This window comes from Alexandromys fortis, unplaced genomic scaffold (assembly GCF_014885135.2).
Source record: "Alexandromys fortis isolate MF-2015 unplaced genomic scaffold, M_Fortis_MF-2015_v1.1 scaffold_189, whole genome shotgun sequence".
Taxonomy (NCBI): Eukaryota; Metazoa; Chordata; class Mammalia; order Rodentia; family Cricetidae; genus Alexandromys; species Alexandromys fortis.
The window spans coordinates 1,198,115-1,216,460 of NW_026068081.1; the positions used below are offsets into that span (position 1 = coordinate 1,198,115).

The window sequence follows — 18,346 nt, forward strand, 5'->3', positions numbered from 1 at the left end:
TTTTCTCCCCAGCATTTTGTTTGTTTGTTTTGAGACAGGGTTTCTCTGTAGCTTTGGAGCCTGTCCTGGAACTAGCTCTTGTAGACTAGGCTGGTCTCGAACTCACAGAGATCCGCCTGTCTCTGCCTCCTGAGTGCTGGGATTAAAGGCGTGCGACAACACCACCGGGCTTCCCCCAGTATTTTAAAACTGTTCTTTAGTAGAAGGATATTAAAGTAGTATGTTACTTTCTTGTATGTTCTTGATATTTACTTAACCCCTTATTATCTCCTCACATGGGTTGGAAAAGTCAACATTTACATTACATATAATGTAAAGATGCCAAAAGACTGAACCCTTATATTTCCACTGAGGACACCTAAAGAACAACAAACTTTACAACTCATCTCTCAGGGTTTATAGATTGGAAAGAAAAGGCAATATAGAGATGTCCTGATCAGTAGTCACATTTTCTAGATAAGGAAAATGAAGCCCTGAGATATTACACCAAAGAGAGATTATACAATAATTATAAGCATCATCTTTCATTATAATATGTACTACTTCAGGGTAGTTGTTCTTGATCAAATAAATTCATAATATCCACATAGGAATATTTCATTTTACGATACATTTATATATGCATATATAAATATAATAAAACAGCAAAAAGACCAACAGAATTTAAATCTGTCTGAAGGCACTTAAGGCCCTCAAGGACTCTACTGTTCTTTAATTCATCAATGACCACAGGGATCAGTAAGGTCATTTAGAATGTCAATGTTTGGGTAAAATAGTCCCAGATCCCTGCCCTTTGGGATCCTTTGACTTCCTGTCCCCTCTTTTCATGTTAGTTATTCATTCTTACATCTATCAGTGGGATTGTATGTAGTAGCCTCCATCCCTACTCCCACACCTACTATGGCCGAATGAGAACTGAGATATGAAGCAAGTATGCTATTTATAGGACTGTGATAAAGATGACTGCCCAACAGATGAGAAACTAGAGTATTAACAATAGGAAACCTGTGATTTTTTTCCCCTCTGGCTTTGACATAATAGACTTTAGAGTCAATGTTGGCAAACAGGATGTACTTTATGGAGAAAGGAAAAGAAACAAGAGGTAATGATATAAAAAAAACAGTATACATATATGAAATTAAAAAAATAAATTTAAAAATAAAGTGACATACTATCAAGATACTCTGTACACAAATAAAACAATAAACTGTGGGAATGGTTTTAAACTCAAGAATGCATTTTTGGTCAAGATTTTTATACTGGTAGGGTTTTATTTGTTTCTCTAAGTAACAGATTCTATTTCTGAGAAAATTTATGTTAACAACAGTAGCTGAGCTGAAAAGAGAGATTTGCCATCCACCTTCCCTCTCTATCCCCACATAATAACAGCCTCCCCAGTTATTGCTATTCTGCACTTCAAAACAACAGCAACAGCTACTGAAAGGTTCATCACTTTACAATCCCGCCAAAGAGGTAGTTGACATTACCTGTAACACCACAGAACTGTGGGTATTGCTGGTAAAGATGCGGGTGTTTCCTGCCTTGGAAGAATGCAAATGGGCAGAGAACCCCATTTCGCTGCATCCAAAGGACAGTTTCATATGATGGTCTTCCTCTTCCACAAGAGATCTGAAAGAGTTTTTAAATGAGAAGGAAAGAAAAATGAAAATGTGTTTAATTCACAGCAAAGAAATTATTTAGGTAAATAGCTCCTGCTGACAATCATCTGTCTACAGAATACACGGAGGCTCCTTTCACTGCATTCTAATCCTACCCGTTGGTAGCATAGAAGAAATCCACATGTTTAAAATGCTTTCTATCCAGGCAATGGTGTCACACACCTTTAATCCTAGCACTTATGAGGGAGAGAGAGGCAAGCAGATCTCTGTGAGTTCAAGGCCAGCCTGCTCTACAGAGCTAGTTCCGAGAGTCAGGCCTACACAAATACACACACACACACACACACACACAAAACCCTGTCTTGAAAACCAAAAAAAAAAAAAAAAAAAAAAAAGGTTTTCAAGAACAGAAAATGTAGAAATAAACCGAGAAATCAATCAAAAGATAGTTTAAGATATAGTCTCAAAGAACTTTTAGGGTGACAACATTTGCTTTGTGTATTTTGCTATTCAGATAGCAATGGTATCAAATTATATCCTTCCTGGTTATGTTGAATTTCAAGTACTTAATTTTAGAAAGAGAAAACTAGCAACTGATGTATTCAATCACTGCTCTCTATCAAGTACTTGCCAAGAACTTTACCCATGTGAGCTCTTTTACTTTAAGACAACCCAATACAAAAGTTCTTATTATTAGCTTCACTTTCTTTTCTTTTTATGTTTTATTTATTGTGTATGAATGTCTGCCTGCATGGAGGTCTATACATCACAAGTGTGCCTGGTGCCCACAGAGGTCAGAAGAGGGAATCAGAGCCTCTGCAAAGAGAATTACTGATGCTTTGGGTTACCATGTGAACACTGGGAACCAAATTTTGGTCCTCTGCAAGAGCAATAAATGCTCTTAACTATTCAACTATCTTTGCAGCCCCTATCTCTTTTTTAGCTTTCTTTTCGCAATTTGGGATTGTTTGGAGAAACAACTGTATCCTACTAGTATTTCCATCTTTTCAAAGACATGGATAACATAAGTAAATAAAATACGTTAAACTAATAGCTTTTCCCTAAGGACCATAAGAAAGGAATGCAGAATGTGGAGTCAGCAAGACACTTCATTACCAGAAATGCTAATGAAACTGTTGATAGTTACAGGGCTTTCCTTAGATTATACTAAAAATGACCACCCTAGAATGATCTGTCATTATTTCTTACAAGGGGCCTTTTGTACCCTTAACTCTACATAGCTAAAGTGGATTCTGGATCATGTGCCTAAGAACAAAAAGTCCTTGGCTCTAAATTGGTTTGGTTTGTGCATTCATGATAGATACTGTTAAATGGATATTAGGAAAAGAAAGAATTTTGATCAGAATTTTCCTTATCTATAATTTTCTGAAATTTAAATTGCATGATTTCTTAGGTGGACTATATCCAGTATCAAAGATTTCACCCTTTTCCTGTAATATCTATAACCTGAGCTTCTCAGTTTTCATACGAGTTGTAAGACGATAGCTACTTTCTACACAAAGATGTTGCTTTTTGAATACTGGCACCAAGCAAGTGCTTTTAAATCCTGCACTAATTAGCAGGAATTCTTGCCTTAAGGGTGACATCAATTCTTCTGAACAGTATTAGAACCATAGTATAATGAAAAATGAATTAATAAAATATAACCATGTTTTATTCATCTCTCATAGATATTTAATAGAGAATAATTCAAATAAGATTTTGACAAGCATAAAAGAAAATTAACATAGCCTTCCATTAAAGTTTCAGAAATAGCTTTAAAAGGAATGATATACTATATATATAATTTACATAGTGTGCAAAATACTCATATACATGTTTGTAGACAGGCACTGGAATTTATAGCATCAACTGGGAAAGTCAGAAATAGATGGTGAGGCACGTCGCTACCCAGAATATATCTATCCATCTAAAATTATTTTAATAGAAAATTCAAGCAGACTGTGCTATTAATTTCTATATTCCCTACACACAGCCTGGTATGAGAGGCTTAATTTATGTCCTGTGACTGAATATGGAATCTCATTTCTGTGAATCATTCCAAAGACATCTCTTTATCATGCAGGGCTTAAATGGCCATCAATTATCATTTTCCCAACAAGGACAGGAGTAAAGCCGCAGCTGCTCTGTCCTTATGACACACCCTAGAAGTCGTTTCTTTGAATAAACTACAAGTAACAACTTGTTCCTTGCTCTCAAAATTGAGAAGGTTTATATGAACATGCAACCCTTTCGTGGCATTAGGAGATAGCTGGCTTTCTGGTTAATGACTTAAAAAGCTGGAGAAGCCTCATACTTGGCTTCTGGAATACCGGGGAGACTGACTCTTTAACATTCAAAACACTCCCTATCATTTTTGTGCCAGTAACAACACATGTCATATCAACCTTCTTAGGAGACTCAATATGCCCGTCTAGCTACTTTTTTATTAAATTTACAGACTACAAGGAAAGTGCAGTGTTCTTCAGCACTGTAAGGAACTAATAGCTTTCTCTTTCTGGAAAGCCCAGGCTACAATTACAGCATGTTATTATGTTAAGGGGCTGCTTATCAGAAAAATTCCAGACCAAAAACTATTATTTTTAAAAAAGAAATATTATCAAGTCACATAGTTAAAACAATATGCATGCCAGCGGTTCTCAATGGGCAGAGGAAAGGAAGGACATTTTCTTCCAATCCCTGCCCCTTACCATACACACGTCCCTTGACAATGTTTGTGGACATTTTCCACTGTACTAAGTGCGGGAGGGGTAGGCAATTACTGTCATCTCCTGGGATGCTGCTAGGCATAGCACAGTACACAGGACAATTCTGTATGTCAAGGATGTTCTCAGGCAAAAAATGTCAATGGTACTAAGGTTGAGAAACCCTGGGACAGAGGGATTGCATTCACATGAAGTGTTTATCCAGTAATTTCATCTTTTAAATATTTGCCAATCCTTGGATTGACTCCACGAAGTAATGTTAGCATTACAAAAACACAGTGGGGATTACTAATTACCACTAAATCGGCTAAAGCCATCTTAACAGAATACCTCAGCTCTCCTCATTCCTAACACCTGAAAACTCAAGTGTTTACAACAGATCAGTAGAAAATAGCGCTGATGTTTCTATGATAATTATGTAAAAAAGATTTTTATATTTTATATAACAAAACCAATATCTTAATTCTGCTTAAAACAACTGTTCACTGAATTCACCTTAACATAGAAAGTTACAGTCTTGTAAATCTTGAGCAAATCCTGCCATTTTATAAATACTAAAAGGTTATTTAGAGGAGACAATGTCTTCATCAGTTTTTCTAAAACTTAAATCTTCCTGCTATAACATTAGAATCTATGTATGACTGCCAAACTAACCCTGCACACCGAATACATTTTATTTTCAAAACAGCAGTGAACCACCGAACGTAAAACTAATCTTTCACAAAATGTGCATGAACCAGCCAAATGTGCTTGTGCAGAGAAAATCATCACAGTTTTGTTGTTGCTGCTGCTGTTGTTGAGAGCTGTGGGTTAGAGAGGAGGCGTTCTCTATGTCATTTTACTAAGACCTCCACAGACATGAAAAACTAAACGTATAACTGCATTTACTTACACTATTGTTTGAAGACAGAAAAAAATCCTAAGCAACTGTTATTTTGCTAAGCAATACCAACATTGTAATCTTGTCTCAAACTTTCCATATTTTACGAGAACCTCAAGGAAAACATATGTAAATAAATACAAACATACAAATTCATATAGGCAGATGTATAAGCAGTTAACAGATAAAATTGTTCAATGTCTTCAATATTCAAGAACATGCAAATCAATGCAAAGTGTCTATTTTTTAAACCTATAAATTATCAAAGACACACTCTCACATTCACTAGTGCAGACATGCATTAAGTCCCTGGGGTCTACGTGAAGCTGTTCATATAAATGGATATTTGACAAAAGGCATCTAAAAACTACTAGACCAGTTTTTTTCTCTTTTTTTATGATAATGAAGGATTGAGCACTACATCTGTGTCCTAGGAGAATGCCACCAAAAGAAGACCCTGTGACTCTTGTTAAAATGTTTCCTAGACAGAACAGTGACGAGTAAGTTCATTTGCCCAAAGTTCTGTAAATAACAGAGTATTCTTACAAATGGCTATACCAATCACATTTGTTGGTATGCTCCAGGGGAGGGCACGTCTAATTTGCATTTATTTAGACCAAGCTCACAAACTCCCTCTGAACAGTCCTCAATCTCAACATCCAAAAGACTAACTACTGAAACCAATCCTATTGTGTTGGAAATTGAGGTAGCATCTTCGTAAGTTATAAAATTCACATTTCATTCTCGTGGCTTCTAGCACTACAAACACAGATCCATTTTAAATGCAAATGCTGAGGAAGGTGACATTTCACTGTCATGTCGAGGAAAAAAAGAATAGTTTAGTGTCTTTTGAAATTATTAGCATGAGAATACATTAAAACCAGATGCTTTTTCCTGGTATGGAAGTTATATATGCCAACTTATACACTGGCGGCTCACTTTTAACTTACATCACCTAAAGAATAGCACACTGACATTGGGAGGAAATATTTTGCCTTATACATTCCTGCATTGCTTGGAATTTGTCAGAAAAAAAAACATGAATCAGAAAAAAATTAAAGTACATGAACAACAGTTTTCTTGTTTCTCTCTACTCAGTGACTGGTTAGTTTCACAGGGCAACTTTTGGCTTGCCATCATTTTCTTATACATATAAAATCTAACATGTATTGTAATCACACAGTTTCACTACAACAAAGCACTTGATTTAAGATTCAGTTAGTGCTGAAAGTATAACACAACTATCTGAAGTTCCCAGGTCAATAATATGATCATACCCAAAAGTTACTCGTGGTAACACCAACGAGACAGCCATACATGTTTCGACAGTACCATAAAGCAGACCAGTTCATCAAGTCAACAACTCCCCCTTTCCAAACCCAACCCTCAGGAAAAGAAAAGACAGATTTCAAACTCACAGTTTTAAAAGAAAATCAAGAAAGGGGTTTTCTTCAAAGAAGTACTCTCCTTCCATTTGTTTGTCTGCTCTGAAGTGGAGAAGTGTCTGCTCACAGCAGCATTTGCTAAATGAAACATTTCTTGTGATAAAGTTGCATGGCAGGTGGAGGAGAAATTTTGCCACCTGTTCTCATACTCATTTGAATTTGAGAGCTAAATCTGTCAAGGTATTTCCTTCCACCCTTAAGAAATGTATCAAAAACTTAAGATGATAGGATCCATTTCCCACTAGTTTTCAGATAGATTCGAAGTATGAATTGGGTGTTAAAAATATTAATAAATATTTTCCTCCTCTACCCATCCAAACAAAAACTAAATAATAAATCAGACATGTTTGGGTATTCATACTCATTCACTTTAGCTTTCACCATTATAAAAATTAAAAAAGAACAAAATTAAAATCAGAAACAAAAATTTCAGCTTTTGAAATAAAATAAGTAAGTCTGATACAGTTGTTTAAAAGGGGAAAAATCCATACTACTTCAAGAATTGAAATATTAGTCTACTACCTAACATCATTTATAGTATCATTACATGAGGAAACTACAAATATCATGGCAGCCTGTATGAATAAGGCATACATTAATTGCTGGCTAAGAAATATATGGACAACATATCTCCTTAATAAGGTTAGGCACAAAAGAAATCATAAGAGCAAAACTTTAATGAGTTATTTCTATTTTTATGACTATATGTGAGATCTATTATTAATGACCAGAAATGTTTCTACTAAAACTTTTTGCATAGGCAACATTTTCATTTTTATCAATGGTTGCTGTGTTTTCAATATTCTGTTTCTGCCGTGATAATACAAGCATCCAGAAAAAGAAAAATAACCAAAGTAATAAGCATATGTGAAAATGGCATTTCAAATTAAAGAGACTATAGTGCAAGTTTCTCACATGCATATATCCATCACATTCAGAATAGAATTACATTAACAAGTAGCTGATGTCCATAATAACATAGGAATAAGATCATTCACCCAGCACCTGCTGTGTACTAGGCACTATGCCAGGCACATTCTCATGTGGTACTTAATCCTCAGGACAATCCCACTTTCAAGACTGGGAACTGAAGCCCGGGGAGTTTAATGCTTCACATACATATCATAACTATGACTCCAAACCCATGCCTAAACCTAGAGCCAACATTGTTTCCATTACACAGGGGCTAAAAGTTAAAAATAGAGAGTAGAGACTGTACAATGATTCGTATTTAAAGGCTTTTATTATAAATACAAGAAAGATATCATAAAAATACATTCTGTTGGAGGAAAGGAATTTTCTAGTTTAATTACATGCATCCAAAATCCCCTGCTTTAGGTGTGGGAGAGGATGATGGTGAGAGAACAGTTAACAGGTCCAAAATGATTTCTAATATAGGATAACTATGGCTGATGGGGGTTAACTGAAGACTTAAAAATAGCTAGTGAGTTTTTTTTTTTAAATATTCTCAAAATAAAGACACAATAAATATCCAGGGTTAGATACACCAATTTCATTGATCTGGTTATTGTACATCATACGTGTGTATAGGGATACCACAGTGAACCCTACAAATGTGCAAAAATTAGTAATATGCTATTTTATAACACTAACAATAAACCAACTTCAGTGAAGCATGCTTGTTGTCTTAACTACTTGGGATGCTGAAATAGGAGAATGTCTGGAGCCTAGGCATTCGAGAGTAGTCTGGACAACACAGAAAGGCCTTGTTCCCCTCCCACAGAAAAGGTAACAAACAAGACGAGAGAGAGAGCTTAGTAATTAAGAACATTTGCTGCTCTTCCAGACAACCTGAGTGTGATCTCCAGCATCCACAGGAGACACAGCAAAGCTTTCCTATAACTCCAGCTCCAGAGAATTCAACACCCCTTTTTTGCCTCCTGGAGCACCTACACATACATACACACATACACACACACACACACACACACTAACTCATAAATAAGAAAATAAAATAAATCTTTTAAAAATTAGTAAGGAGTACTACTTCCTGGATCATAATTCTGAACAAGTTTGGGAGATTTTTACATTACTACATTTAAAAGAACACACCAGCATTGAAGAGAACAGATTTTGAATTCCAATGCTGACTATCATAATCTCAAAAATAGCACTATGACACAGATGAGGGAATTGGGCTAGACAAATGGAATGACAAATGATACTCCATTAGATAACTGTAACAGGATGAAAGTTAATTATCCAAACCAAAAAGCATTTGCACTGAATATTTCAATCCTGTCCTTGAAGAACTCTAAAATTAATGGTTTTGCTCTCAACCTACCATATTTTAAGACTTCATGCTGCTCTTACCATTTAAAACACAAACACTTTTTAAATTACATCATTTCATATACCTGGACAAACATTTCTTCTATTTGAGAAGTTTGGTTTTTATATTATTTTTATTCTTCACATTTTTGTAATATTTTGGAGACAAAAAGATGAGCATATAGGTCGATAGTGGGTGACTAGGTGGAAAAACAGATGTATGAGTGGGTGTGGGTGGGTGGATTGTAGATGACAGGGAATAGGTAGAATTTACTATATATAACCTGAAGTAAAAATAAAACAGGAAGTGAAGAAATGAATTAGTGACTGTTCATCCCATTCCTGACACACAGAAAACATTTCATCCAGAGGGCCCATCAACTTTAGATAGCCACAAACCCAGAGAGATTGTACATAGGGGTTGTGGTGGTTTGAGGAAGAATGGTCGACATAGACTCATATGCTGGAACGCTTAGGGAGTGGCACTATTAGGAGGAGGTCTGGCCTTGTTGGAGGAAGTGTGTTACTGGCGTGAGCTTTGAGGTCTGAAGAACCAGATGTAGAACTCTCCTTTCCTTCTCCAACACCATGTTGGCCTGCGTGCTGCCATGTCCTGTCAAGATGATAATGGACTAAACCTCTGAAACTATAAGTCACTCCAATTAAATGTTTTCCTTTATAAGAGTTGTCATGGTCATTGTGTCTCTTCACAGCAGAAGAGACCCTAAATAAGACAGGGGTATGTATATAAAAAAAATGGCGGTATGTACAAGTCAGTTGGGAGAAACAGCAACTACTCCAATTACCATACACAGAGGTATACAATACAGAGGGCACAGAATCTAGTCTCTAGTAATACACAAATCTATTGGCAGAATGTTCTAATCTCCAGCCACTAGTCAATCAGGCCTGGCTATCAAAAGGCCTCAGTACACTTGCAACTGTGAACTTAGCTTCTCTTCTATCAATTCCCAATGAATAAAGTAGAATGCACATCCAACTGCTTCAATATCAAGCCAACTTGCTCTGAAACTCTTTTCTTATTGAGGATTTGCAACCTAGTGTCATTTTACCCCATTATTGGTAGCTCGCCAATTCTGAAATTTGACTGTTATGTTATGACATATTTAAATAAGAGATCCATACTATGAATAAATTGGGTTTTACCTGCCTAGAATTTGTTTATTAACTATTCAAACACTCAAGTTATATAACTGCAATATTTATTTAGAAATCGGACCCCATAAACCAAAATCAAATTATAGCCAATCATCAGTCTAGTAGAAAAAAAAAGTGAAAAGCCTAACCTAATTTTCTGGATTGTCCAGTTATATTCAACTTATTTTTATTATTTCATTATTTTATGTGCATATGTCTTTTGCTTGCATGCTGTAAAGTATTAATAAAATACCACCTTAATTTGAGATATTGGGCCAGAATCTTCTTTCACTCCTTTTTATACAGAACATTAAACCGGATTTTTATGCAAATTATAATGTATGACTCTCAAAGTAGGTGAGAAGCACACAGAAAGAAACGAGTCATCAAGGAAGTGGGAATACTAATGAGGGGTTAAAAGTTTGCCCACTGGTTAGAAAATGGTACCCACTACAGTACCTACTACCTTCACTATATCTTCATGAGCTATTCTCTGAAGTAATAGTTTCAAATCTTTTCACATGCCTACAGTATTTTACAAGGAAATGAATTCGATTACATAGTTCCCAATGATCCTTTCTGGAAACCTAGTCAATCAGAACAAATGTCAGGAATCTCAAATATATCCTATTATCATGCAACCAAGTGACACAAGATTAAATATTTTGGATGCTAAAAGGCAACTGCCATCACCAAAACATTTCTGTAATCCCCATTTTCTATATTTATAATGATCAATTTTGATATGTATTGTTGTTTAGTATTTTCACAGATAACTGTTCTTCCAGCTCAGAAAACTATCTCATAGCTCAAAGGTATTATTCAGTTAAGCACAATTTGTTAAAGAAAACTCACCTCTACATTCTTTGCTTCAAGATATCTGGAACTAGGGCTGGAGAGATGGCTCAGTGGGTAAGAGCACTGGCTGCTCTTCCAGAGGTCCTGAGTTCAATTCCCAGCAACCACATGGTGGCTCACAACCATCTGTAATGAGATCTGGCGCCCTCTTCCGGCGTGCGGGCATACACGGAGGCAGAATGTTGTATACATAATTAATAAATAAATCTTTAAAAAAAAAGATATCTGGAACTATATGCTCCTTAACTGAGCATCCCAACTAGCTCATAATGTAGAGTCTTGATTAGAGGATAAAGAAACTAAATTTATATTATAAATTAAGAGATATTTTGTTTCAGAGTGTGTTTTTTTTTTATCAGGTACTGCTATGCCTTTTGTCTCCATTTAGCGATGTAGTATGGAAAAACAATCTTAAACATTTTAGGAAATAATTCACTTAATTTACAATTTTCAGCACGGGTCTTTCCCATCACATATGCAGGGATAGAGCAAGGAAATGAAAGAAAGAGGGGTAGGACACGGGTTAACCATGAAAGAGATATGAAGAAGCCCTATGAAAACTTACTAGTTTTTTTTAATATGTGTATGAGTGTTTTGTCTTCCTGTACATCTATATGCCATGAGCATGTTAGGTGGCTGTGAAGGCCAGATGAAGGCATTACAGATGGTTTTGAGCCACCATGTGGGTGTTAGTAATTGAACTTGGGCCCTTAGTGCTTCTTAATCAGTAAGTCATCTCTCCAGACCATGAAAATCTATTAGCTTTTAAAGATTATATATATTATATTTATTTAAAAACCTTTTTCCAGAGGTATCCCCCAGGAGTAGATAATGCTCCCACAAAAAAAAATGGGTGATTAAATAAAGGTCTCATTGCCAAGAACAGTTTACTACCCTTTGAGTTATTATTATTGATCATGGAGACCCCAGAGGACACTTACAACAACACAGGCTATTGCCACTGCTCTTTTTTGCCCACTAGAACTACTGCTACTGAAGATACCACACACTTTGGTTTAAAAAAAATCAACCTCAAACTCACTGGGAAATTTCCTTACTTCTGGTTAGCTTTTATAGTGCCATTTTATAGGTGCTTTCAAGGTTGCTAGGAGGAGAAAAGACATCAGTGGTCTTACCCAATATTGCAATGCAAACCTGCCAGGAAATATGTGCCCACTGGTGCAATAGCGGCATGACTATTATGGGATAACCAATTTCTCTCTTGATTGGATTTGAGAAGCATGTTCCACATGAAGCATTTCATGCCTGGTACGATAAACCTGATGAAAAATTCAAGGTTAGGGAAATCATAGGTCCTAGAGGGGAACCTGCTATTGTTTTAAATGGTAACATCGTCAAACTATTTTGAAAAGATTGGATGTTTAGACTCACATCAGTTTGCATGGATCTCAACCTTGGTCAAAAAAGTTTCTTATCACAGTATGGGATGAGTCTGTTCAGAGTGCTAAGAAGAATGACTTGAGTTCTCAGCAACAGAGAAGCCACTTAACAAGGTCTCCCCCACCCAAGGCTCGGGGAACATTACAGAAGAAGGGATGGAAAGGATGTAAGAGCGGAAGGACCGGGAAAAGCGCGGGGAAAGGCTGTCCTCTGGCCATGGCATGCTTGCTGCACTCATGAACTCACACCAGCTGCTATTGGCTGTGGAAGATCAAGACAAGTAAAATTTTCAGGAAGGATGTGGGAAGGGTTACCAAGGCCTCATCCCTAGTTGCGGAGCTACTGGGAGTTGACAGCAGCTAGAGGAAAGACAGTCACTTTTCCTCAAGGGTGTGAGCAGGTAGATTTCCTATATGTCAGTGGAGGGCCCTATACAATATTCAGGCAGTGCATTAGTTGTATTCATTGGGTTATAAAAACATCAATTTAAAAAAAAGAACACAAAGTTGAGAGGATGATGTGCTGAGAGTGGGCCTGGATGCTGGAGGGTGTAGTGAGGAGTGAGGGGTTCATAAGATCAAGATACATTGTGTACATATATGAAGTTTTCTAAGAATACAAGTATTTTAAGAAGAAATTCATTTAATTTCAATCTGGTGTCTGCCAAGCTTCTGTGATTACTAAGAAGCTCTTCTGTGTATAAAATTCATAACATAAGAAAATATGGATGATTTCTTAGTACAAAACTATATTTTCTCTTAAGTATTATTCAGATTCATTTTAACTTCTGCTAGACTGTACACACAAAACAAATCATTATTTAAATGTATCTACACTAGTAAAAAAAAAAATCAATCTGTCTGAAAAGGTTTTCCCAGTAAAGAAAAAAAGGTATGAAATAGGTCAAATAACCTTTAGAGATAAGAGTACTTGCTATCTTAAAAAGACTATAACTATATTTTTCTTTTTTTTAACCAAATCACAACCTGATACAATATGGTAACATATTTTGGTCCTTGGCTAATTACATTTATTGAAACTACTGTCAATCTGGGTCAGCACCATGGAATTTTCTATCAATGATGCACGGAATACAGATTTGGGGGTAGTCTCTTTCTTAGACAAGAGAGCCACAACTTATCATGTAATAAGACAATGATGTAGTACTACATACTCCAATGGATATGTTCAACACTATGATGTAAAGAGGAACTATATGGAGTTACAGTCCAAAAACTACTCTCTCTAAGGTCAGCCACATAGTCAGCATTTATGGAGCATCTCCATATTAAGAAATAGAAATACAAATATCAGACAGGGTAGTTTCTTGCTAAGCCATCATAGTCAGACAAATAATTACTAGTTGATTAAATTACATAAAATTATAATAGATGCTTACTATTTTCTACCAATAATAGCCGGGCGGTGGTGGCGCACACCTTTAATCCCAGCACTTGGGAGGCAGAGGCAGGCGGATCTCTGTGAGTTCGAGACCAGACTGGTCTACAAGAGGTAGTTCCAGGACAGGCTCCAAAAAACCACAGAGAAACCCTGTCTCGAAAAACCAAAAAAAAATATTTTCTACCAATGAATTTTATGTATAATTCACGTAAACCAACACCCAGCCTTGTAACATGAAGGGGCCTGTTTGTTGGGGTTTATGTCCTGTCCAGTTCCCCACAGCTGGCAAGCCCCAAAGAAAATCACACAGAGGATTCCATAAAATTATAAACTAATTGGCCCATTAGCTCAGGCTACTTATTAGCTCTTGTAGCTTATATTAACCCATTATTGTGATCTATGTTAGCCATGTGGCTCAGTACCTTTCACAGTGGGGCAGATCACATGTTGCTTCTTCAGAGTCTGGGCAGGAGTGGGAGGAGAAAGCTTCCTCCTTCCTAGCATCCTCCTGTTCTCATTGCCCCCCCTCTACTTCCTGTCTGGTTGACCTGCCTGTACTTCCTGCCTGGCCACTCAATGTTTATTTAAAACATGATTGACAAAATACAGACAATTCTACTGCACCACAACCTTAATTGAAATTTGTTCCCTAGTCCCTAAGGGTATCCTCCCCTCCCTCCCTCACTTCCTTCCTTCCTTCAAAAAATCTGTATGGGTGTTTTGCCTACAGGTATGTCTGTGCACTACTTGTGTGCCTGGTGCCTACAGAGGTCAGAAAAGGCAATAGAACACCTTAAACTGGAGTTACAGATGGTTGTTAGCTACCATGTAAATACTGAGAATATAACTCAGGCCCTCTAGAAGAGCAACAACTGATCTTAACCTATGAGTCTTTTCTCCAGCCCTGTGGGTATTCATTCTTATTTAGCACATAAAACATCAATTTTAAAAAATGATTATTTGTTCTAGATCTGGCCATCTCCAAAGATACATTGATAAATAAATAATAGTAGTTATTAAAAAATGTAACCTGAAATTATAATTACATGAAACAAAGCCAAAGTTTATAATGATATGACAATATAACACAACATTTCCAATGCAGCAGGCTCTAACTGCATCAATTTAAATATACTCTGACAATATAACTATGGAAAAATATGAGCCAGATGTCCAGTCTATTTAAAATGAAACTTTGGTTACAGGTCCACAAACTTCTTTAGAGTCATGAACCTTTCAGAAATGATTATGCAGAAACACTTTTATAGGGAGTTGTGCTAAGAGATCATGAATGGGATAATCTGTTTACAACTTAGAGCATGCATATATTCTTCAAACTTCATTCTCAATTATCTTGCATTTCTACTCAAAATAAGGTAGAACAACTTAATTGGGACAATATTTTACTATAGCATGAGAGAATACAAGTGAACATATCTATAAAGAGAGATCTATTTGAGGCTTTGTTGTGAACTAGCCTTTAACATTAACTGTAATACAGTCAAGAAAATAAGATCTAAAAATTGTAGAAAAAAAAAACAGTGCTAGGTTAAAGCACTAACAGAAATAGAGTAAAAGTGATTATTTTAAAGTATATAGGATAACAAATTACTTAGATTAATGAAGATGGGTTTAAGATATAAGAGCAAGCTAAAAATATGCTTAAGCTATTGGCCAAATAGTATTGCAAATAATATAGTTTCTGTGTGATTATTTCGGTCAGGGCGGTCATAGTAGCCTCCTTACAACAGGTGTCTAAAGGGCTAGGTAACTGGATCTGAGTACAGAACGTCTCTTCATTTGACTTCAAGTTTAGTAACAGTACTTTTCAGGCCTTAGCAACTTGAAGAATCAGGTTTAAAACTCAGCAAGAAAAGGACAGACTATACTCTCCTGCTGTTATTTCACTGTTATAACTTCATTCAATAATTGGTAATTAAAGAACACTCAAATTTCAATACTTTCTCATTTTCCTACTGGAGACCCAGCACTAAAGGGCATAAAAAAGACTATCAATCACACATGCTGTTGCATGGCAATTCTAAAATACATTAAATTTTTTTAATTATATTCAATTTTGTTGAGTCTTAACCCAAAGTAAGTGTGGTTTTAACTGACACATATAAAGGCCTTCCAAAGGGCTCTTGGCAACTCTGGTTTATGTCTTTCCAGTGATGTGTGAGAATCTTCTAGTTGTGATTGTTTTCCATCAAACTTTTTATTTCCAATTTTGAACAATTCATTGAAAAACATTAAATGCCTTTTGAAGGCAACTAGAAATGTGGAATAGTTTCGGTTGTCAAGGAAATAATGCAGCTACATCAACCAACTTGCACCATGCACTCACTCCAAGAATTTCTCAACAACATTGATGTCAATAGAATCACTTTGTATGCTTCTGTTTCTTAAATCAAATCTTATTAAGGAAATGAGTTGCACTATTTAATCCAAGATATACGACTACTGCTTACTTAATTTTAAAAATGAGACATGAGGTGTGGAAATCTTTCACCATAGTCTTTTTTTATGATGTCCAATAAATAATAGAACTCTAATGACTAGCATTTTATGTTTATATTCCCATCTGCATTTTATGTGACTATATCTACTTGCAAAATTGATGTCATCAATATTTTTTCAATGTTTGCAAGAATCATAACACAAAAAAGTTCTTGTATAGTGTTCTCATGATGCTTTCAACACAAATCCAGATTATAAGGCTATCACTGAACAATTCTATTTTTAATAATAATTTCATTAAGTCTTATTGCAAGGGTTTGAGAGCTGCCTATGTTACATCTAAATTAATGTGTAATACACAGGAAGAAAATTATTTACCCAGAGATTAATATAGCTTATTCAGATTAAAACAGCTTAGTTGTAAGAATGCAAAGTGCATATCACTTGGGCTAAATAGAATAATTTCTTACAATCCCTATACAAGCCTCGTATGACTATTGATCTCGATTCATTAGAGTAGACACCTGAAAAAATTTACATCCCAGAAACTTGTGAACATGTTAAAGATAAAAGGAGGATGTGGACATGTTCAAGGCCAAAAAAACTAATACTATGGACCTTGATATATCAAAACTGTCTTGTATTGCTCAGGTGGCCAAATTTAATTACATAGGTACTTAAATGAAGAAACAGAGTAGGTCATAGAGCAATAAAAAAGGAATTCAACTTGTTGACTTTTAAGATGGAGGACAGTCAAAAACAAAGGAATGCCATTCCCTCCCCCTCCAGAAGCTGCAATTCTCCTTTAGCTATGGCCAGCAAGACAATGGAGATCTTAGCCCTACACCCACAGAGAACTTCATTTAATCACTGACAGGAAATGAGCAGGAACAGGTTTCCCCCAGAGTCTCAGCCCTGTTGACACTTGCATTTTAGCCTGCTGAGACCAGTCCCAAACTTATGATCTATTAAACCGTAAAATAATACATTTGTGATGCTTGAGGCCACCAGTACACATTTGACTCAATAGTAAAGCAATAGAAAACTAATAAATGGGGAGTTTTAATTTTTATTGAGTGCTCATATATAACTGAGCAAGAGGATAATATTATCCTCAAGAAAATATTAAACATCCTGAGTAGAGAAGTCCCTGTGGAGAGTGCTGAAAGGAGCATGCTAGCTATAGAACTGTCCATGGTAGCTAGTTTCCACAGGGAACTGGGGTAGACTACTAGCACATTAAGAAATTACACAGGCCAAGTGTGGTGGCACACACCTGGATTCTCAGCACTTGGGAGGCAGAGCTTTGTGAGTTCCAGGCCAGTTTGTTCTACATTGTTAAGTTCCAGGCTAACAAGGGCTACACCATGAGACCCTGTCTCAAAAACAAACCCAAACCCAAATGAACAGTTTAAGAGACGATAGTTAATACAGATCAGAATAGCAAGGTAGTGGAAGTTTACCCAGTATTTTCCTACAGCTTTTCTAGCTGGCAATCTGTGGGTAAGTTCTCTCAGTTACCAGGCTGCTTCTTTCTTTTGATTCTACTAAGGCACTATCCAATTAAAGTAGGAAATAAAAGGGAGCAAGCACATTGTCTGGAGGGGTAGTTCAGTGGTACAGACCTTGCCCAGCATCTTCAAAGCCTGCATCCCATACCAAGCACCACAAAGACCATGAAACTTAATTTAGAAGATGTGAAAACCTGCACAACAGCTATGAACTCAGGTATCCCTGGGTTTAAACCATGGCTTCATTTAGCATTTTGATAAATCATACTGAACAAGCTAATTACCTTACTTGAAACTCTGTGTCTCTGACTGTAAGAAGGAGAGAATTCGTCTATGTATGCAGTTTAAGAGAAGAGTCATGGAAGGTGCTTAGCACTTTCACAGTAGCGCTCAATAAATTCTATTAACCATACTAAACTAGGATTTTTTAAATGGGATAAATTCTCATATGAAATTCAGAGCATCTGATATACATGATAAAGTTTTAAACTATTTTTATTGTCTTAATGAGGGATATTATTTCACTTCTCCACCGAACCACATTTTACGCAGCACTGTGAAACAAGTTGGGCACACTCTCACCTTAGTAGACCAT

General features: G+C 36.2%; 1 protein-coding gene across 7 annotated transcripts in view; it reads right to left on the reverse strand.

The window, feature by feature from the left end:
• Klhl13 (kelch like family member 13) overlaps window positions 1-18,346 on the reverse strand; it is a 163,027-nt gene that overhangs the window by 33,948 nt on the left and 110,733 nt on the right. For all 7 annotated transcript variants that reach the window (XM_050121937.1, XM_050121933.1, XM_050121934.1 and 4 more), the window contains one exon: window positions 1,488-1,629. In XM_050121937.1, the coding sequence (XP_049977894.1) occupies window positions 1,488-1,629 (142 nt within the window). The remainder of the gene's footprint in view (window positions 1-1,487; window positions 1,630-18,346) is intronic.